The sequence below is a fragment of the Thalassophryne amazonica genome, chromosome 4 (genome assembly GCF_902500255.1).
Source record: "Thalassophryne amazonica chromosome 4, fThaAma1.1, whole genome shotgun sequence".
Classification (NCBI taxonomy): Eukaryota; Metazoa; Chordata; class Actinopteri; order Batrachoidiformes; family Batrachoididae; genus Thalassophryne; species Thalassophryne amazonica.
Window position 1 is genome coordinate 116,023,787 of NC_047106.1, and position 23,020 is coordinate 116,046,806.

At 40.8% G+C, this 23,020-nt stretch overlaps 1 protein-coding gene across 1 annotated transcript in view; it reads left to right on the plus strand.

Annotated features, from left to right (window-relative positions):
* The first annotated feature begins 141 nt into the window (after positions 1 to 141).
* prcp (prolylcarboxypeptidase (angiotensinase C)) overlaps positions 142 to 23,020 on the plus strand; it is a 42,042-nt gene continuing 19,163 nt past the window's right edge. The window contains exons 1-5 of the mRNA XM_034168459.1: positions 142 to 460; positions 15,991 to 16,131; positions 16,223 to 16,324; positions 20,562 to 20,743; positions 21,882 to 22,039. Of these exons, the coding sequence (XP_034024350.1) occupies positions 305 to 460; positions 15,991 to 16,131; positions 16,223 to 16,324; positions 20,562 to 20,743; positions 21,882 to 22,039 (739 nt within the window). The 5' untranslated portion in view covers positions 142 to 304. The remainder of the gene's footprint in view (positions 461 to 15,990; positions 16,132 to 16,222; positions 16,325 to 20,561; positions 20,744 to 21,881; positions 22,040 to 23,020) is intronic.

Genomic DNA, 23,020 nt, shown 5'->3' on the forward strand with positions numbered 1-23,020 from the left:
GGGCACTGATCAGATACCGTTCAGACTGCAACACCGGATACACTGATCGTATGTATGTGATTTGCTATTTGGCTCCGCCCACTTGAATGCGCCGCGTAGCGAGAACTCATAATCCCATAAACCGTTGCGAGTGCAGCAGCGCTTGTGGTAGCTGCTAGCTAGCTAACGTCACTTCAGTTAAAGTTTGCGAAATGTTGAAGTGGCCGTGTGTCTGTGCCACACCTCCAAAGATACTGCAGAGGAGTCATGTGAAGCTTAGTTTTAGGTCTTGGTGAGGAGCAGGAAGAGACTGCTGACAGTAACAATGCTGAAGGCTGTGATTTTGGACATGATACCTCTCCTAACTCTCTTTCTGGGCTCTTTGCATGTGATCGCTTCTAAGTCACTTTTCTCCAGACACGCTGTTTTAAGTCACTCCAACGTGAACATCAGTTATGAAACCTTTTATTTTGAGCAGAAGGTGAGTTATCGTGTTCATATTGTTTATTACAGCTTCATGTTTTCGCTTTCAGTTCTTTATGTGGTTCCTTGAGGATAATATTGCACACAAATTCTGCTTTACAATCATAAATCGTTATTTGCCTTAGCAAATAATAAAATGAAAATATTTACATTTTGTACAATATCTCTGTAATTTTTGATGGCTCATTATACTACTTTTTTTTTTTTTTTTAAAGTGACCTCAGCATTATTTGCTGTGTGGTCCAAATGTATTTTATGTGGGAAAAAATTAACTGGACAACAGAAAAATAGGTATTTGAGTTTGGACAGTGAAAATATAGATGAGTGGTTGAGTAAGTGAGTTAATCCAGCAACTGTCACTTCCGGAGAAGTGGCGAATCCAAAGGCAAGAATTCAAATTTCCACGACTGGCTGCATGATGAAAATGCGCTCGGGCTGCTTTGCTTGTCTGTTGAAATCAGCTGGTTTGGTTTTGTCTCTTAACTGGCTTCTAACAGCCACCTGATAGCTGTCACCGCCTGGAACAATGAGATTTATACGCCAAGCTGACCTAAAATGAACCAGTGTACATTAAATTGACTTTGACGAGTCTGACCCCTTTGAAAAGTGACCAGATTTCATGTGTTTGTACGGAGTTTGGTGTTTTCATCGGCCAAAAATGGTCACCAGAGGGCACTGGGGTCAAGTCGGTGGCAACTCATACTCTCAAGATGTAATATATATAATGGCAATTATATTGCAATATAACGCCAAACTTTTTTTCATCTGGTGATTTTTGATGTGCTACATCAAACGATAGAGCAGCTCTATTTTGGGGTAGCATGGTGGATTAGTGATTAGTACTGTTGCCTCCCAGCAAGAAGGTCCCAGGTTTGCTTCCCACCTAGTCCTTTATGTGTGGAGTTCGCATGTTCTCCCTGTGTTCGCGTGGGTTCCCTCCAGGTGCTCCGGCTTCCTTGCACTTCCAAAGACATGCAGGTTTGGTTTGGTGAATTAGACACTCTAAATTGTCTTCAGGCATGTGTGCGTGCGTTTGTTTGTTTATATGTGCTCCTGCGATGGACTGGCGGTCCATCCCGCCTCTCACCCAATGACCACTGGGATAGGCTCCGGCATATATAATTTTGCTGTCACAAAGGAGGATGCCATGATTGTAATTATTATGAAGTACATTAGCAAATACTCAAATGGTGAAATCTGTCAGCCAGAATAAGATTTTACTAGAAAAATAAATTTTCTGTTGATTGACTCACGTATAAATTTTATCAACTTGGTTGTGGGTTTTTTTTGTTTTTTTTTTCCTCATAAGAATGGGAGTCTTTGATTTCAGCTTTTCAAATATTTTATGGATTTGATTTTCTCTGTGTTTGTGTCTTTCTCTTTCATTGGATATTGCATACATCTGGGTTTGTTGCTTAGTGAAATGAGGCATTCAAAGGTGACGCCTTGGATTCTGGGAAAATGTTTAAAAAAGCTTTATTACTAATTTCTGCCATATTAAAAACAAGTTATTAGTTGTAAAAAAAAAAAATATTCATTGCAGTACAAAGCAGCTACATGTCACCACTTTCTCTTTTTTAATCTTAATTTTTTTTAAGCTTTATTCATGCATCGTGTGTGTGTGTAGACAATGGGTGTTTCACTCTGGTTTCCTGTAGTGGAAGCAACACCATCACAGTTGGCTGTGTTCCTGCAGCAGAATCCTCCAGTCCACGCTCCCTGCAACCCCACCAACCATTTGTGCTTACTGCACAGAGTCAAATTAAATGTGAAGGAAAAGCTGTGACAAGCAAAACAGCATGTTCAGTGGCACTCGGGCTGGCGTACTGGCATACACCTGGGTAAATACCTGATTTACAAGGGAAAACGAGTGAATTAATGCTTCAACATTAAAGTTGTCCAGATTTTCAACAAATTGCATTATTCATGATGATTATGGTCCTCACATATAAACAAGTATGTAGAAGTTGATCATGCTCATTGCTCACGCCTGAAAGCTTTGTTTTGTTTGCTGTTGTCTGCGGTCCTGCCCTTTACTTGAAATAAGCCATGTACCTCATGACCACTGTTAAGTAATGCTGGTGGTCATTGGTTACCCTATGTAGTACATACTGCTGCTGTTGTCACCCGGTTTGTTTAGTGTTCTCTCCCAGCAGGTGATGAAATGATTGGGGTTAGGGTTGGTGTAATACTTACAATGACTGGGACTGTGTTGCAGACATCCATTTCAAATTGAGCAAATATTTGCACAAAAACAAAAAAGTTTATCAGTTTGAACATTAAATATCTTGTCTTTGTGGTGTATTCACTTGAGTATCGGTTGAAGAGGATTTGCAAATCATTGTATTCTGTTTTTATTTACATTTAGGGGAGGTGATGGTCTAGTGGTTAAGGTGTTGGGCTTGAGTCCAGAAGATCATGGGTTCCAGTCCCCGCCTGACTGGAAAATCACTAAGTGCCCATGGGCAAGGCCTTTAATCCCCTATTGCTCCCGGTGTGTAGTGAGCGCCTGGTATAGAAGCACCCTGACATCGGGGTGAATGTGAGGCATAATTGTAAAGCGCTTTGAGCTTCTGATGCAGATGGAAAAGCACTATATAAATGCAGTCCATTTACCATTTAGTCCATTTCACACATGTCCCAACTTCATTGGAATTGGGGTTGTAGATAAAACAGATTTTTCGCAATATAATCACTATAGTAATCTTTTTAAAGAAAGAGTAGACTATTTTCATTTTCCAGTCTACTGATTGAAAATTAAAACCTGAATGAAAAATGCCATTAATCATGTCGGATAAGCTCCAGCCCTCCATACGTTCATGTATCGGACAAAGTTTGTCAAGAACTCACGGTTATTTGGTCTCGCCTTGAATCAGCTCTGTGACATCAGAAATATACAACATGCATAAAATATTTTTTCTCAAACCAGATTGGATTTGTTTGTGTGTGTGTAGTGAGGCAGGGGGTATGTCAACTTTTAAATGTGATTGCTTGTGTTTTTTTGTCCACTGTGTTTGAGAATAAACTGAACCCAACTACACCCAGAAAATGTGTTTAAAACAGCGTTCAACTTCAATGATCCAGGTTTTATGATTCCACATGTAGTCTAAAATATCAAAATACAAATTTTGCACTTTTCTGTGACCCTCCCAAACATGTTCTGGTCATTCTGAACATTTTAAATATCTTGGAAAATCTGTAGCTGCTACAGTTTAGAAAATACAGGTGTATTTGAAGTAGCACTCGGGATGAAAAAGGGTGATCATTTTCAGGCAGTTCATCTCAGATAGAGATTTTAGCACATATTCCATGTTGGTCATTGGGGTCATACAGTAGTGTTCAGAATAATAGTAGTGCTATGTGACTAAAAAGATTAATCCAGGTTTTGAGTATATTTCTTATTGTTACATGGGAAACAAGGTACCAGTAGATTCAGTAGATTATCACAAATCCAACAAGAAAAAGCATTCATGATATGCACACTAAATTGGGCTATTAGTAAAAAAAAAAGTACAAAAGGGGGTGTTCACAATAATAATAGTGTGGCATTCAGTCAGTGAGTTAGTCAATTTTGAGGAACAAACAGGTGTGAATCAGGTGTACCCTATTTAAGGATGAAGCCAGCACCTGTTGAACATGCTTTTCTCTTTAAAAGCCTGAGGAAAATGGGACGTTCAAGACATTGTTCAGAAGAACAGCGTAGTTTGATTAAAAAGTTGATTGGAGAGGGGAAAACTTATACGCAGGTGCAAAAAATTATAGGCTGTTCATCTACAATGATCTCCAATGCTTTAAAATGGGCAAAAAAACCAGACGCGTGGAAGAAACAGAAAACAACCATCGAAATGGATAGAAGAATAACCAGAATGGCAAAGGCTCACTCATTGATCAGCTCCAGGATGATCAAAGACAGTCTGGAGTTACTTGTAAGTGCTGTGACAGTTAGAAGATGCCTGTGTGAAGCTAATTTATTTGCAAGAATCCCCCGCAAAGTCCCTCTGTTAAATAAAAGACGTGCAGAAGAGGTTACAATTTGCCAAAGAACACATCAACTGGCCTAAAGAGAAATGGAGGAATATTTTGTGGACTGATGAGAGTAAAATTGTTATTTTTGGGTCCAAGGGCTGCAGACAATTTGTGAGACGACCCCCAAACTCTGAATTCAAGCCACAGTTCATAGTGAAGACAGTGAAGCATGGTGGTGCAAGCATCATGATATGGGCATGTTTCTCCTACTATGGTGTTGGGCCTATATATCGCATACCAGGTATCATGGATCAGTTTGGATATGTCAGAATACTTGAAGAGGTCATGTTGCCTTATGCTGAAGAGGACATGCCCTTGAAATGGGTGTTTCAACAAGACAATGACCCCAAGCACACTAGTAATTGAGCAATTCTTGGTTCCAAACCAACAAAATTAATGTTTTGGAGTGGCCTGCCCAATCCCCGGAGAATCTACTGAATCTACTGGTACCTTGTTTCCCATGTAACAATAAGAAATATACTCAAAACCTGGAATAATCTTTTTAGTCACATAGCACTACTATTATTCTGAACACTACTGTATTAGTCTACAACAGTTGAGTTATTGTCTCCTAAATGATGTACAGACATGTCTCAGCTAGGTCCTCTACTAATGTTATTGCAGTACTGTAATGTTCATATGTGTATATTTACCTCCGCCAAGGAGGTTATGTTTTCGGTCGAGTTTGTTTGTCTGTCTGTCTGTCAGCAGGATAACTCAAAAAGTTTTGAACAGATTTTGATGATGTTTTGTGGAGTGATTGGAAATGACAAGAGGAACAACTGATTAAATTTTAGTGGTGATCCGGATCATGATCCGGATCCAGGAATTTTTTAAAGGATTCTTCACCATTGCGGGATAGGGGGAATTTTGACATTCTAGTTTCAAACTCCACAAAAACAAGGCAGAAAGGCTTGAAAAAAATTAGGGTATAACATAGTCAAATGTTCTATCAAACAACAAAGTTTGGTGATGATCGGATCCTGATTCCAGATCTGGTGATCCAGAATATGCAAAAATATAGGGAAAATAGAAAATGTGTCAGTGTGAGGTGACAAATGAAGCTAGAGATCAGTGGCGGTCCTAGAGTGATTTACTCCCCGGGCGAAACCCCCTGCGTGCGCACCCCCCCCCCCCCCCCCGCGCACACCAACGTGGCCACCACTTCTGCCCCACCACCCATGAAAACACTAACTTCATCCAGAACACCCACAATCCCACAAATGAACTCACAACAGCTATTTTCAAGAACAAATTTCCAGTTTTAATTACTGCAATAACAAACACAAATAAATTGGCACAGTCTAATGTGTCATCATCCATGGACTTATCTGCAATGATCATCTCAAAAGTTTGCAGGAGGGCATCATAATTGTTTGCCACAGTGCTCACTATCTGTGATGTGAAATACCATCGAGTAGGAGCATTTCTGGGTAACCTTGAGCAGCCTGCAGACTCAAGAAAAGACATCCTCTTTGTGGATTTTGAGAAAAATGTGGCAAACCCAGAGAGTGATGCAAAAAATATTCTGCACTCAGATAAGCATTTAGCCCCCTGAGACAGAACCAGATTCAGTCTGTGTGCATAGCAATGCACAAAATTGCACTGGGAGCTATTGCTTTAACTTTGGCCTGCAAACCATTGAGAGCTGAAGCCATGACAGCAGCCACGGCTTCTTCGTAAGGAAGACTATCAAATGGCTTCGCCAAAATCCGGTCCACAACATTCAAATTGTCTGCCATTATGTGCAGCTTGCTACCTAGCTAGCTCGCTACCTGGGATTGGCGCGAGGCTAGTGTGAAGTTTGTCCGCCTGTGAGTTGCTTTGTGACGGTGAAGAAGCTCAACAGCACCCGCTGCTCGGTAGAGACAGAAACTGCGATAGAAGTCAGAAAGAGTGATAGAAGTCAGTCTCCAAACACAAGCAGCTACAAAAAAACAAACAAAAAAACACTAGAAATAGAAGCTCGATTTGTCGCTAGTCGTTTTTAACAAAGAAAATGCTGCTAAAAGGATTAGGAAAGTCTCCGGTTCAACTCAGAAAAGAATGAAAATGTTCCCACGGATGTTTACACCAAAAGATCGCTGATTCGCTCATTTCGCTGTCAATCAAAAAGGGATTCAGCCTCAGACAGATCATCCAATCATCATGCAGAAGCTGAGCGTCCGGGCCAGCCGAGACCAGCCCACTGCCCCATAGACCCCCAGAGACGCTGAGCATCTGATGGGCGGGGCAAAGCCCAGAACTTATCCAATGACTCGTCTCGTTTCGCTGCAGTCTTTGCTTCGCTACTGTTTATAGCACTGTGAAGCTGCGGGAATGAGTGAGAGGAAAGCCGCCATGGGATGGGAAGGTGGGGGTACCGCTCTGCCGTAACGTAACGTAACCACGAACAGGACAACCCCCCACCCCGTTTTTTTTTTTTGACTTTTTTTTTCCGCACGGTCGTGCCCCCCTGCGGTCGGCCCGCCTCCAGGACCGCCCCTGCTAGAGATGCAGAACTAACACCAAATTGTAGCTGAATCTGTACTGCTTCAGTAAGGTGTCATCAGATTTGATGTAGCTTCAAATGTTATGGAGCTAGATCCAGAAGAAAACCGTCATTACCGAAAAATCGTTTTTATACAATAACTTTTGAACTAATAAAGACATAAAAGTGATTCCAAGTTCTAGTATGTTTTCATGGTCAAGGATGTCAAATATAAAGGAAAGAAAAGTGTACGTATCATAGTTTTGGTTGTAACACTGAACTGTTGAATAGATCACTGTGCCAAGGAGGGAATCTCTTTAGGGTCAGTGACCCTATGGCCTTGGCGTAGGTTTGCACTCTCTGAGTGCTTCTAGTTATTCTATAAGTTTGTCTCCAGCTTCAAAATGGCCGGTATGATCCATTTGACATCTGGTCCAGCTTGTCACATCCTGTCTAATCAGCCAGAGTGTTGATGCCCCTATTTGAGAAGACCATTTCCTCCTTTCTAATACCTTGCTGTCTTCTTTGTTCCTGATTTTGTAAAACGACTCAACACTACACTGCTGTAGTTGCTTCATCTTGACAAGTTAAACAAATACAATCCCAGTGTGCCCCCCCCCCAGTATCTGAGGCGAGTCTGCCGTCTACACAAAAGACTCATCAATCATGTGTCCTTTTTCTGTCTTCTTCTTGGGACAGGCTGGAGTGAAGAGAGCAGCAAGTGATCTAGCAGTTGTCTAAAGGAAATCCTCATTGAGCACATTTTGCCTGCAGACAATGAATGGAAGTCCTTAGCATCCTTTGGGCAAATAAAGGGCCAGAGTTTGGTTGTGCTTTGGTCTCTTCCCTTCGAGTCTCCATTTACTGGACAGTAACATGACAGATGTAACTTCCTTTCTTCTGGCTCAAGTGCTGCTCTAATACACAGACTGTGTGCTTTGAATTTCAATCAGAAATAGCAAAAAAACAAAACAAAACCCTACATAAAAAGTGCTGCCTCAAATAACCACTTGGTGGCAGCACTTATCAGGTTGTGGGCTTGTAAAGCCACTCAGGGGTTTTGTGAGTGGCGGTTAAACACTAAACAACACACACTGGTTATATTATTTTTATTGCTTTTGGTGTTTAACTTCTACCAGTGATAGATGAATGCATAAATGGGGGTTGAGCAAGTGAAATGTGAGTTTAGGAGTCGTGCACTAAGAAGATTCCTTTGATATTGTGAAACAATACATTTTTCAACCATATCTTTACTTTTATTGACACAAAGTATTTTACATGAATCATCTTAAACAGAACCACACCTGAAGAGGTAACAATGCATTCTGACACACCCTTCTCTTAGGATTTCTTCGATTTATACTGTATGATGATGATAATAAGTGACACTTGGTTCAAATAAGGAAAAATGGCTAGCATCTTAGTAACTGTAAATACATCAAAGTTAACAAATTGAAAAAAGGTAATAAAGTCACCTTCACATTTAAACTGAAAGATGATTTTTGCTACTGTCTCTATTATGTAAATAACTCTTTCCATTTAAAAAAAAAAAGAAAAACTGATTAAATAATTTTCCATATTTCCTCATATTTTCATCACCATTTAGTTAATCCTCAGAGCATTCTGTTTTCTCCATCCACACACTGTGTGACCATTTCAAACACTAACAGTGGTCTTAAACATATTCCTGTGCTTAAGGTCAGTCTTGTTTTGATTATGAAATACACATCTTTAAACTTGCATGTTCAGTTCTGCAGGATATGCATCCAAGATGAGCACTTTACACTCTGGGAGAAGATTTACAGACACAATTTGTCTAAGTTGGTCACTTTTTCCAAACCTTTATAAAATAATAAGAATTCTTCTTATTATTTTAGTTTCCTGGACACTGAAAAACATTCCCTGTAAAGTTATTAATTTAAAACCAGTATTGGGGGTGGTACTCTGATATCAGTTTTAATCTAAACATTTATAGTCAGTTTGGTATATACATTTGATGGTTTGTAGTTGACTAGAAAAGCACACTGCTTTATAGTCTTCATTTGAAATTTCCTGATTAAAGCCGTTTTCTAGGTTTTCAGTGTAGATTAGTAGATAGAACTAGATGCTTAGTGATGTGAGTAGAGATGATTTCTTGTCATAAGTTGTCACTTCCCTGCTATATAATCATCAAAATCTTTCAGGTTTTCTCTCAGTCCATAGTTTAAAACATTGCATTTGTCCCCAAACTGTATCTTCATGTGCTTATTTACCTCATACCAAACATTAACATTGTTACATTGAAGATTATCAGTATGCGTTCTCACATATCACACCTCTGCTAGGTATAAATAAAGGCTTAATGTAACTGAGCAGAATGTGAGTACAGATCATTTTATGGTGCAGCCCAGTAATGCCGGTGTAGACTCAGGTACTACAAAACCCTTCCATTAAATGGAACATACAGTCGAGTGAGGTGCATTTTTTAAAATGTTTATTATTCTGTAAGAATTTAGTAAATAGTGTTTTAGTGTTGGGAAATGGATAAATGGTAACAAAACAAATTGTAAACAAAGAACAAGTCATGCCTAAAATCAGGTATTACGTATACGTCATTTTAGTAAACTAATACTGGTCATCGGGTGCCTTTTGATACAGAAACATTACATACAGGCAACTAGTTGATAAATTCTAAAAACAACAAATGTCCCTTTCACCTCTCTAAAAATCTGTTTTAGTGTGTGCTGCATGTCAAAATATGTTGATGGATTAAATCTATCGCTCCTGTTAGGTGATGCGCTTGAACCAGAGGAAAAACAACAGCACAAAAGGAGGTGTTTTACCTTCAAACAGGAGAAACACAGGCAGCCGCATCTGAATGTTAGCCGAGATGCTGCTGATGCTCGCGAGATTGGTATTTTTTTTGTAGCGGTCTGCAATACTGCAAAATGTGATATGGATTTGATACCAAGTTACTTTTTAAAAAACACCTAATGTACACTCAAAAAACTGACTCATTGGATTGGATTTCCTGTAATAAATATATGTAGTCCCAACTAAATTAAATTATCATGCATGGATATGTTTTTTTGCATCAATAAAACAGATTCTGTAGAGACTTTCAAGTCCAGACTTAAGATGCACTTATTTTCCCTTTTGTATGGCTTACTGGCATAATGTGTTACTATGCTTTTTACCCTTTTAAATTCATTTTATTAGGAAACAGAGAGGGCCGTGGCCTCAGCTTTATTTAAATTCTGGGTCTTTTAGTGAAGCTTAGGGCTAGTGGTCGGTGATCACCTTAGTATTTCTTCTTTTCATGTTGCTTAATGTTGACAAAGTATACTGTATAAGTTGTGTTGGTAGCATGGCCCAAGCAGTGGGTCACCCCTTTGAGTCTGGTCTGCTTGAGGTTTCTTCCTCAGAGGGAGTTTTTCCTTACTGCTGTCACCTTTGTGCTTGGTCTGGGGGTTGGTAAGGTTAGACCTTACTTGTGTGAAGCGTCTTGAGGCAACTTTGTTGTGATTTGGCACTATATAAATGAAATAAATTGAATTGAATTGGCTACATATATTTTGTAGATGGTAATCCTGCACATAATTGAGTTGAGTTCATCCAGTGAGTCATTTTTTTGAGTGATACTTTCATAGGGGTCAGGATTTATGAGATGAATGCATCATCAATATGCTAAATCTGAATGCATTTTCATGATCACTGAATGATATATATATATTTTTTTTTCTTTTGCTTTCCGCTGTTAATTAGTTAATGGTGTGCATGTTAAAACTCACTTTCAAAAAGAGTCACCATTGCTCTTTCAGTAAGAAAACACACCTGCTAACGTTAGGGCATCTGAATCAACGTTATTTCTTTATCAAGTAATTTTGAAAAGCTTCTGAGGTGTCTGTGTTCTCTTTTGATTTGTGCTGAATGGAGCCCAGCTGACTTATTGTTACGCTTAAAAAAAAACAAAACAACAAAGACTCATTGGATGAACTCAATTAAATTATGAGCAGGATTTCCATGTAATAAATATATGTAGCCTCAACTCAAATAAAGCACATCCATGCATGATAATTTGAATCAGTTGGGACTACATATATTTATTAGATGGAAATACTCATAATTGAATTGGGTTAGTTAGTTGGGTTAGTTAGCACCAGTTTCTGTCATCGTGCTGTAAACAATTTTTCTGTGATAGGGTACACAAGTGTTTATTCTCTTTCTACTCCATACAGGTATTAAATAGTTGATGCATGAAGCCAAGATTTCAAACTTAAAAAATTAAAAGTAACAAATTTGCATTGATATTTTTAAGTAATTCCAACTCAGGCATTGCTGAGTAAATGCCATAAGATCTCTCTCCCTCTCTCTCTCTCTCTCTCTCTCCTCTCTCTCTCTCTCTCTCTCTCTCTCTCTCTCTCTCTCTCTCTCTCTCTCCATTTTTTTTGTCCTCATTGTTCTCTGGATCTGCTCACCTCACACATCATCTCTACGCTCTCAATCTTCCCATAACCTCTGTAGTTACGGATGCACATCATGTCTCTTTCACAAATCCCCTTAATTGGCCACATTTTGTGTTTAATTAGAACCGCCGATCTGCGATATATCGCTAATTTCCGCTAGGTGGCGTTTTCGCCAAGCGAGTATGAATCCGTCCAGCTTTGTCACTGAGCACTGCTTTTTTTTTTCGTTCGTATTTCATCAGGGTAGGTCATTGAAAATTATCTGAAGATGTTTTCTAGGGCAAAAACATGCACAGATTCCAAATCTGCCATCACATTTGTGCCAACTATTATGGTTCTGGTGCTACGGGTCTCATTTTGACGCTGAAAATAGCACTCGGGCAGGCCCCAGAAAAAAGTGCAGAAAAACATCATAGTTTTGTGAAAGCATTGCTTCTTAATTACGGTAAACAAATGTCAGCATGTTTTTATTACACTTTCTTTCCAGTCTTGCCTTGAATTTTGTGCATTGTCATAATTTTTTATAATCTGTCATTCCCCTCATACTTCAGTATACACTAGGTGGCGCTGTTACTGCTGCAAATGTCTTTTACTGCCACGTGGTATTGTGATAGATACAGTTGTGCTCAAAAGTTTACATACCCTGGCGGAATTTGTGTTTTTTTTTGGGGGGGGGGGGTCATTTTTTAAGAGAATACGAGGTCTGTTAGAAAAGTATCCGACCTTATTATTTTTTTCAAAAACCATATGGATTTGAATCACGTGTGATTGCGTCAGACAAGCTTGAACCTTCGTGCGCATGCGTGAGTTTTTCACACCTGTCGGTTGCGTCATTCGCCTGTGAGCAGGCTTTGAGTGAGGAGTGGTCCACCCCTCTTGTCTTTTTTTTTTCATTGTTTAGGAATGGCTCAGACTGCCGCTTTGCTTGATCAAAATTTTTTCAGAAACTGTGAGGCACATCCAAGTGGACACCATTCGAGAAATTCAGATGGTTTTTGGTGAAAATTTTATGGGCTTCAAAGAGATTACGGAGTGTTACTGTCGCTTTAAGGACGGCCCCCAGCAGCTGATGGCGCGCCGCGCTCTGAAGCCGCCATCGACAGGCTGAACGACCATTTCTTTCTAAACGGATGGCTGTATGGATCCGTGACCATCGTGTGCAATTTATCTGGTTATCACAAGAGCTGGACATCAACCATTTTCCAGAAGATTTCACTTTTAACAAGAGATTTTGTCATGGAAAGCCGAGCGGACGCTTCGCGCGTCACGATGGATTCGCTACTGGAGCGAGACAAAACCTCCTCCATTTTGGTCTCACAGGACGGCTTTGAGATGGCGTTCAGACAGCTGTCGGTGGTTTTTCAGTCGAGTGATTATCTGAGAAATTGTGGATGTGCCTGGACATGCCAGAACATGTCCTTTGAGGCTTCATTACAGTGTTGCTTTGTGCCATGCGGCACCGCCGCGACGTGCGAAGCCTCTTTTCCTCTTTCCATGACAAAAACTCCTGTAACAGTGGAATGCGCCGTTCATTTCCAAACTGGACGCTGTGTTTTATCCGGGATGTCATCTGGCTAGCACAGGAATTGTGAAAAGACGTGGACATCACCACTTCGACACAGTGCAGAGGAATTCCGCGTGTCGCGGCGGTGCCGCATGGCGCAAAACAACGCCGTGATGAAGCCTCACAGGACATGTTCTGGCATGTCCAGGCACATCCACAATTTCTCGGATAATCACTCAACTGAGACCAAAACGGAGGAGGTTTTGTCTCGCTCCAGTAGCGAATCCATCGTGACGCGCGAAGCCTCCGCTCGGCTTTCCATGACAAAATCTCTTGTTAAAAGTGAAATCTGCCGGAAAATGGTTGATGTCCAGCTCTTGTGATAACCAGAGAAATGGCACACGATGGTCACGGATCCATACAGCCATCCGTTTAGAAAGAAATGGTCATTCAGCCTGTTGATGGCGGCCTCGGAGCGCGGCGCGCCATCAGCCGCTGGGGGCCATCCTTAAAGCGACAGTAACACTCCGTAATCTCTTTGAAGCCCATAAAATTTTCACCAAAAACCATCTGAATTTCTCGAATGGTGTCCACTTGGATGTGCCTCACAGTTTCTGAAAAAATTTTGATCAAGCAAAGCGGCAGTCTCTGAGCCGTTCCTAAACAATGAAAAAAAAGACGAGAGGGGTGGACCACTCCTCACTCAAAGCCTGCCCACAAGCGAATGACGCAACCGACAGGCGTGAAAAAACTCACGCATGCGCACGAAGGTTCAAGCTTGTCTGACGCAATCACACGTGATTCAAATCCATATGGTTTTTGAAAAAAATAATAAGGTCGGATACTTTTCTAACAGACCTCGTATGAAAACTTTTTTTTCACTCATGGTTAGTGGTTGGGTGAAGCCATTTATTGTCAGGCAACTGTGTTTACTCTTAATTCATAATGACAACACAAACTACCCAAATGAACCTGATTAAAGTTTACATACTGTTCTTAATACTGTGTGTTGCCCCCTTTAACATTAATGACAGCTTGGTGTCTTTTGTGGTAGTTGTGGACGAGGCTCTCTGATGGTAAAGCTGCCACTGAATATGTTTTGGACTTTATTTACATCAATTAAAAAGAAATACAAACAATATGGCACTCTAGGTTAAATCTGCATGGAGTAGACAGTTCTCAAAAACTGAGTGACTGTGCAAGAAGTAGAAGAGAAAGCTACCAAGACACCCAGACAACCCAGGAGAACTTATAGGCTTACGTGGCTGGGATTGGAGAAATTATGCAAAGTGCAAGCTTTGCATTTTGTATCACCAGTTATCCATCTTCATGATGAAGTGGTATAGAGGAGGATTTTCTTAAAAAGAAGACCTGAAAGTTTAGCTACAAATTGCCAGAAGGTACATCTGAGATGCAATCCTGGATTTGATCTGTTTTTGTGAAAGACAATCCTTCTCTGCTCTACTCCACTATGAAGCTAAGAGTAGTGATGCAAACGAAGGGCATTTGCCTGAAACGTTACATTTATTTTTTGTTAAATAAATTTTTTTTCTGACTGGGAACGCCGTGGCTCTGTGGATCATTTGTTTTTTCACTGTGATATGCTTTTGGTCCTGCACGCCTCTTCAGGTGCTTTGGAGGTGCGTGTCTCCATTGCAGTAACATGAAAAGGCAGCCATATGTCACTGCAAAATGTTAATTAAAAGACAAACCTTTTAAATGCTCAGTCACACATTTCAAGCAGTGTATTCTGATACTTTTTTCGTTTTAATAAAAATACTTTGTCTTACACTGAATCTTAATTTTGTGATAAAGCGTGAGACGGATTCACTCAAAAGCTCTGGTGAGCTCTAAGGAGCTGATGTTTGAATGAGCACGCTGAGGCCCCAGAATCTTTTTGCTGTCATTGGCTCATAAAATTCCTGGCTTTGTATCTACTGGGAAGGTCAGGCAGGGAGGGAAGAGGAAACAAAAACATTTAGTAAAAAAAAGTGTTGGGGCTGCTTCACGGATTGGGCGACTCTGCTGTGGCCCCAAGGCGCCAGATGAGGCTGTCTTCCCTGTGAAATTGTTGGTTTCAGCCAAGAAGTGTATCTCATAGCTCACCTAAAGTGGAACTAATGTGACACAACAACCTAACTCCAAAATTTTATAGACAAATTGCAGCTAATCATTTCTCATTAGTGTAGCATGCATCAGTCAGAGTATGTACATAAGTATTCACACACTTTGCTCAATACTTTGTTGATGGACCTTTGACAGCAATTACAGTCTCAGGCCTCAAGTCTGAGTATGATGCCTTGAGCTTGGCGCACCTATTTTTGGGCAGTTTTTCCCATTTCGTTTTGCAACATCTCTCAAGCTCCATCAGGTTGGGTGGGGAGCATCGGTGCACAGGCATTTTCAGATCTCTCCAGAGATGTTCATTCGGATTCAGGTCTGGGCTCTGGTTGTGCCACTCAAGGACATTCACAGAATTGAAGTTGAGCTGGTTTTTATCCAAAATGTCTCTTGTACATTGCTACATTGATCTTTCCCTCATAGTCTCCCAGTTCATGCTGCTGAAAAACATTCCCACAGCACGATGCTGCCATCACCATGCTTCACTGTAGGGATGGTGCCCGGTTTCCTCCAAACATGACGCCTGGCATTCATGCCAAAGAGTTCAGTCTTTGTCTCATCAGACCAGAGAATTTTGTTTCTCATGGTCTGAGTCCTTCTGCAACTGAGACAGATGCATTACTTTTTATAACTCCATACCGTTTTGAAAACTGGTTAATGGTTTTTATTATCACTTTCCATCACCTTCTCATCAAGTTTGGTTAAAAATCGTTTAATTAATTTTTGAAAAATAAACAACACCTTTGGCAGAATTACGTAATTGTCATTTTCTTTAAGGTTGCGAATGTTATTTTATTGATTTTTTTATGACTAAAAAACTAGCAGGTGCATCATCAACATCAAACTTTCCCACCATAATTCCATCATCTGTTGACTTCTGAACAGGTATGCTGTCTTGTGAGCACTGTTCATGTTGATTAATTTTCTTTTCTTGTCATTTTTTTCTTAAATCACCACAACAGATTGATCATTTTGGCTTCCTGGTGGATGGCACCTTCAAACAAAGGTATCTTGTGGCTGACAAACACTGGCATCAACAAGGAGGTCCAATTTTGTTCTACACCGGCAATGAAGGAGATATCACCTGGTTCTGTAACAACACTGTAAATACCTATGTCCTGTTTACATCATTCATATTTAACCGCCCACAGTCTTCAGTTTGACTTGCAGAGCATGCTGTTGTTTTGTGCTCAGGGCTTCATGTGGGAAATTGCAGAAGAACTGGGTGCCATGCTAGTTTTTGCAGAGCATCGTTACTATGGAGAGTCACTGCCGTTTGGACAGGAATCTTACAGTGTAAGTGAATTACCAACATTTCACTTGAAACTTTTGAGGTAATATGATTGAAGTTGTGTATTTACATGTAAATGTAAGTGAGCAGCAGTTACGCATGCATGCCTGATATTTGAAGCATTTCATTCTAAAATGGTACATACAGTGCTGCTTGAAAGTTTGGGAACCCCTTGAGCTTTAACATGTTCATATTTTTTTAGGACTTCAAAAACAAAGCAAAAATTCAGTCTTTTTATATTAAAATTTTAAAATTATGTCCTTAAATGCACAGCGAAAAGTAATCTCTACATCATGAATTAAAATAAATAAAAAATTAAAGCTAAAATGATTGTGTGAATAAATAAGTACACCTTTTAACATAACACATAAACCATCACTTTTCCATCCAGTCTTCTTCAGACAAGTCAGAGGATGGATACATGAACATTTTTAAGACACTAATTATGTATTGCACTTTATTTACGTCAGTTATGAATAAATACAAACAGTATGGCATGGTAAATCTGTGTGGAGCGGATAGTTTTCAAAACGTAAGTGACTGTGCGAGAAGGAGATGAGTGAGGAAAGTCAAGACACCCAGGCAACCCAGAAGAAGTTATAGGCTTCTGTGGCTGTGACTGGAGAAATTGCGCAAAGTGTAAAGGCCCTGTCACACCTTGATGAGTTAGCCTGCGTGTGCCAACCGTATTAAAAAGCGGTCGCACACGCTGGTGTACGTCTAATAAATTAATGCAGGTGTCACACCTTGAGGATTAGCCAGCGTATGCCGACAGCCCCGTTTCCACCCAGTGGTTCGGGGTCGGTACTGCATGGTGTGATGCAGGTCAGAAACAGAATAATTTTGCTTTTTTTTTTCATATTTTTTATCTTGTTGGACCATTTTCATTGTGTACAGAATGCTGATGCGTCAACTGGCTGTGGTAAACGCTGCTGTGAATGAATGATGTGCTGTGACTCTTTAAACTTTTAAAGTGTCGTCGCTGTCGTCTGATCAGACCTGATCATGTCATTACAGACCTGAATAACAAAACACTGTGATGATTTAAACTTTTAAAGCACCGGTCGACCATGATAAGGTGTTATCTGAATGAAGTGCTGTGTGATCTGTTGGTGTGGTGGTCACCGACAGCGACGGCGCTTTAAATGTTTAAACAGCGCATTAACCAGGTGTGACCACACTTGATCAATCAGGTCATCTGATGATCACACAACAGCAACGATGCTTTAAAGAGTTACAGCGCATTAATCAGGGTGATCACACCTGATTGATCGATCAGGTCATCTGATGATCACACCACAGCGACGGTGCTTTAAAAGTTTAAATGATCACAGCACTTCTGTGTGATCAGAGTGCAACACGGGCATGAGAAAGACATCTGGAGCAGAAAACCACTGAGGGACTTGCTTTATAACTCTACGTTTCCAGCCACGAATTAAAGTATTATCAGACGTCATTTTTAAAAACAAGGAGCTTTATGTGGATTCATGTCCATCTGTGATGGTGAATTGGACTGAAATGAACAGGTCTGTTTGCATGAAGACTGCAGGTTTCAGCCAATCAAGTGGACAGTATTAATGGATGGATTTAGACTTATGAGTAAATTACAAGAAACGTGTGCCAGCAATCACAGAACTTACCTACAACTTATGTCCCGCATGTATGGGATGTATGAATCACACACTTGCATGCGTTGATAATTTTCAGCATGCCCCAAATTTTTTTGAGGAGCTCAGCTTATTAGGATATACGAGTATATCAGCGAGCTTCAGTATGTTTCACCATGCTCTTAACTTATAAAAAACTTACCCTTAAATTATTGGACTTATGCCAGCATTTTTTAATGCGATTGGCATATGCTGCCTAAATCGTCAAGGTGTGACAGGGCCTTAAGGTTTGAATTTTGCATCAGCAGTTGTACAGCTTCATGATGAAGTGATATAGAAGAGGATTATTTTTTAAAAGAAAACTTGAAAGTTCAGCTCCAGTTTGCCAGAAGGCACATCGGAGATGCAGATCTAGATGTGATCTGTTTTGTTGAAGCTATTTACATATTACAGTTACATATTATTATGTTTGATGATATCAAATGAAAGTGCAGTCACTCTGTTCTATGTGCATGTGATCCTGTCAGATCTCAGAAGTGAACCAGAGTAGGTCGATGTTAGTAACTGGCAGAGAGACCACTTTGGAACACCAGACACTGTGAGCGTTTCTCCATGTAGAAATGGACTTCTGTCAGGAAGGACAACTGTTGTAAATGTTAGTGTGGATCTGTACTGGATCTGCCATGTTGACCATGAACAACTGTGGACAGCAAACAACAACGATATCAATTTAAAAAAACACATGCTTCTTATACAAAACTGTTGAAATTGTACCCTTCGGTGTACATCAGGGGTGGGTATCACTTTGAGCAGATGGAATCAGTTAATCAGTGAAATCACCTGGTGAAATCAGTGGCTGCAAAGAAAACCTGCACCCTCTTGGCCCTTTCTGGAACAAGTTGCCCACCCCTGGTTTACATAGTGATCAACGTTTTAAAAATTAATAAAACACAAACTAATGGGAGACAACAGTCTAACATAACCCACCAGTTATCACCATGGAGACCTTCATATAAAATAAAATAAATAACTAATATTCACCACTGTTGTCTATGTATTTGCTCAGGGGGGTTGGTAAGGTTCGACCTTACCCTTGTGAAGCGCATTAGGCTGATTTATGTTGTGATTTGGACAAACCATACTATGATTTTATGCTACATTTCAAGTACTAAGACCCCCGTCACACATGGCAAGAATGAGGGCGAATGGCGTAAGAATAATGACTCGGCCCACATCCAAAAAGTGTCGAGGTGCAGTCTGGAAACATTGGACAGCAGTCTCAGAGCAGTCTATGTGGGCCGCCCATTTCCGCGGCTGCTTCGAATGTTTTGGCGCAGTCCAGACGCGACACCCATCCAACGTCAGTCTATGTCAAGTCTGAACGCAATCCCACTGCAATCTACATATTTATATGGTGTCATAATAGCAGTCGGAACAATCTGATCGCGGTGAACCCCAACATGGATCGGGCATGTCAGATCCTGCCGACATGTCCCGCTTGTGCCACATACGTGCACCTCCACTGGATCCTGTTCAGGGAGTACAAAGGATATGTTGATATGCAGCATGTATGTGGCACGCATTCCATCATGTGACGTGGGCCTGAACATTGCGCAATCAAACTGAGAGCACCTTCTGTCACTGTGAGTCCATGCTTCATTGTGCATGTCAGAGGCTCGGCGCAGTGCTGCAATGCAGCTGAACGGGCTGTCACCCCCGTAATACACAGATTATGACATATGCACCATTTAACTGTTTCGCCAACCCATGACACCATCAGTGTACATGTGAACTTACCTCCGGTACAGCTTCAGATGCGTTGCACAGCGCAGGGTGGACAATGGCCAAGGAAGCCCCTCTGGCCCCAGCTGCACCATTTGCTAATGACACCGACTCACAAATTTCCATCCACTATGGCATAAACATATTCCATATCAGGCACTGTCCTGCGGCGCGCCATGCGCTGGCAATCCAACCACTCAGCGTGGAACACAGCTCTCTCGTGCGCTCAGTTTGCTGACGACGTCTCTGTTGTCGTGCTGTGTCCATGAGCACGGTGCTAACAGTCTGTCATGTGTGGAAGACGCATGTCCATCCTGCCACCGCTATGTCCTGCTCAGGTCAGTGTGCACAAGGGTGCAAGTGAATGCGCGAATGGGTGTATGAGTGGGTGAGTGACAGCACTCAGGTGCATCTGTCCACTAGTTGGGGTGTTTATGTTTTTGGTGCAGTCTGACAGCAGTCTGTCTCTCCGTACTGTTGTCCGACAATGTTTGGGCTGCGGTTGTGCGGGTGTGCAGGACTCAGTCCGGACTGTCTCCGCCCATATTCCACGTGGTCATCTGGCAGTCGTACACGGCTGTCCGACTGTCTGTCCCTCCCGACTGTGACTTGAGGTTTGGGTTTTTTTTCCTGTTCCGACCGATTCTGCTTGGTTCCTGCACATTCTTGCTATCTGTGACTGGGGTCTTAGTAGCTGAAAGAATTCAAATAATAAATTAAATTAAAGCAAAATAGCCCCCCATTACCCTTAATTGGAGTAAGCAAGTATAGATCATGGTTGAATGGATGGACGGATGGGTGGATTATTGTATCTCAGGGAATACGTGTATGATGCTTTTTGGTTTTGTTACAGGATACCAAACATCTGAACTACCTGACCTCAGAACAGGCCTTGGCAGATTTCGCAGTATTGATTGTGAATCTGAAAAGTACAGTACCTGGAGCTCAGCAGAGTCCTGTCATCGCTGTTGGAGGATCGTATGGAGGGATGCTGGCTGCCTGGTTTAGGATGAAATACCCCAATATAGTTGTTGGGTAAGATAATACTGAAGTTATGGAAGCTTAAAGGTTAGATTTACCCAGAGAGGTACTCGATAACGTTGCATTTCTGAAGCTGCAAACAGATGCAGAAGGTAATGACTAAAAATTCTTCAATATTCAGAAATGAAAATGAACAGTCACATGACATGATTTATCCGTCTGTCATTGTTTCATGGTAACAGATACTGAGTAGAAAACAAAAAGTATAATTTCTGAAGCTGAGAGCTCCTTTCCTTGGATATGTTGCTCTCTTAGTGTTTTGGGCCACAATTTGCATTTAGTATCTCCAGCAGGCAGTCGAGCGTCTGTATCGAACGGCAGAATTTGACTTTTGCCAACATGTTGAATCTGTGGGGTCTTAATTCAGGATATTAAAATTACATTAGGAGATTCCGCAGCAGAATGTTCATGTTCCAGGATGAATCACAACCCATCTGAGGCACCAGTCAACCTTAGTGAACCAGCAATTACTTTGCAGGAATAAAAGTATTTATATAACCTAGAAAAACGGGCGTCTTTTTCTTTTTTCCTCACATTGCAGCCAGTGGACTCGACAGAGTCACTCAGTCATATGACATTTATTTCTCTTGTGAGCAAGATAGGTTCAGTTGTCCTGGCCCGACTGTCGCCAAACTTAGTATATGCAGTACACGTATTGACCCGAAGAAGCCTATTGATTTTGGGGTCAAAGGTCTGGGGTGTACTTTGTAAAAATCTTGTGAGTGCATTAACTTCTTTTTTTCTTTAAGCTGCTCATTAAGCAGCAGGCGTGGTATGTGTGTTAGTTATATTAACCCCAAGAAGCCTGTTGGCTTTGGGGTCAAAGCTCAAGGTCATTGGAGTGTACTTTTTAAAATCTTGTGAGTACATTAACCTTTTTCCTAAATGTCTGATTGTCACCATACTTGATATGTGCCTTAGGCATGGTAACCCCAGGAAACCTTTTGATTTTGGGGTCAAAAGGTCCAAGGTCAAAATCACTGAACGGTACTTTGTAAAAGCCTTCTGCAGAAAAGTGTCACTTGTCGGTGGTGAGCTTATCAGTGTTTGCTCAGGGCGCTGTGGGTTCATGCAGGCACTGCACCTGTTCATAATGTTGAGGAAAAAATGAAGATTGATTTGTGCCTTTCAGAGCGCTCGCATCCTCTGCACCAATATGGCAGTTCCCAGACATGGTGAAGTGTGGTGATTTCTTCAAAATAGTAACACAGGACTTTTCCAGAAGTGGCCGTTACTGTGACGCAAACATCAGAAGGTCATGGAAGGCCATCGATAACATTTCTTCCTCTGGTAAGTCCTGCAGTCAACATGTGGAGGATTATTACTTCTCATATTCTTGTTGTTCCCAGGTCATTGTTTTAGGTTTGAAACCATGATCGTGGGTGTGTGTATTCCACAACCATAATAACACTGTAGGACTGAAAGTAAGCTTACTGGGATGTTGTTGTTCAGGGACATGGTTTTGAAGAACGTGCCCTTAATGTTGTAAGGAAGCATAACCTACACTGTGATTCTGCATTTCACATAATCATCAGGCTGCTTACGCGACAGTAGAAGTCAGGTCAGCTCTGGGAGCATAAAATAGTGCTGTGCATTGCTGCATCCACCACATCACAAAACTGCCTTGATTCCTGGATGACAACCATCTGGACAGACAACTGTTCAATATAAACCAAATAGAAGTTTTACATTTTTTCCCCTGCATTTTCTGTATGAAATAAGCATTTCACAATGCTTGTGCATGTTTTTGATATTTATCAAATCGAGTAACTGTACACTGAATCCTGTAACTAAAACCTTCAGACATCAGATCTACAATTGGTCCACAGAAGACACATTAGCAGGATGAACTTGTGAATTGATAAAATGGAAATGTTTTATGCTTTGCTTAGCATAGCCTTTTCCTTAGTGTTCATATTTACAAGATCCCATCTTCCTTGCACCCAGTCTTCTGTGTTTTACAGGATCTCTCAAAAAGTAATACAATGATAGTCACAAAACATAATGAAAATATTGACCTTGGCCTGACCTACATGTGGAGGCAGATATTTTAATACCATTTTAAAAATACATTCTGCTGTAAACAGTGGTGTTTTGGGACTGAGTGAAGATCTGCACCCTGTGAACCTTTTAACAACCCTAATGTCGAGGAAAGGTTTTCTTGAACTGAGAGGTATTTTTTATTTCCATTAGTTAGTCTACAATAAATGTACACCAATAAAAAAAAAAAACCCTTCCTCATCTTTTTAGTTTTGTCACTCATTTACAAAA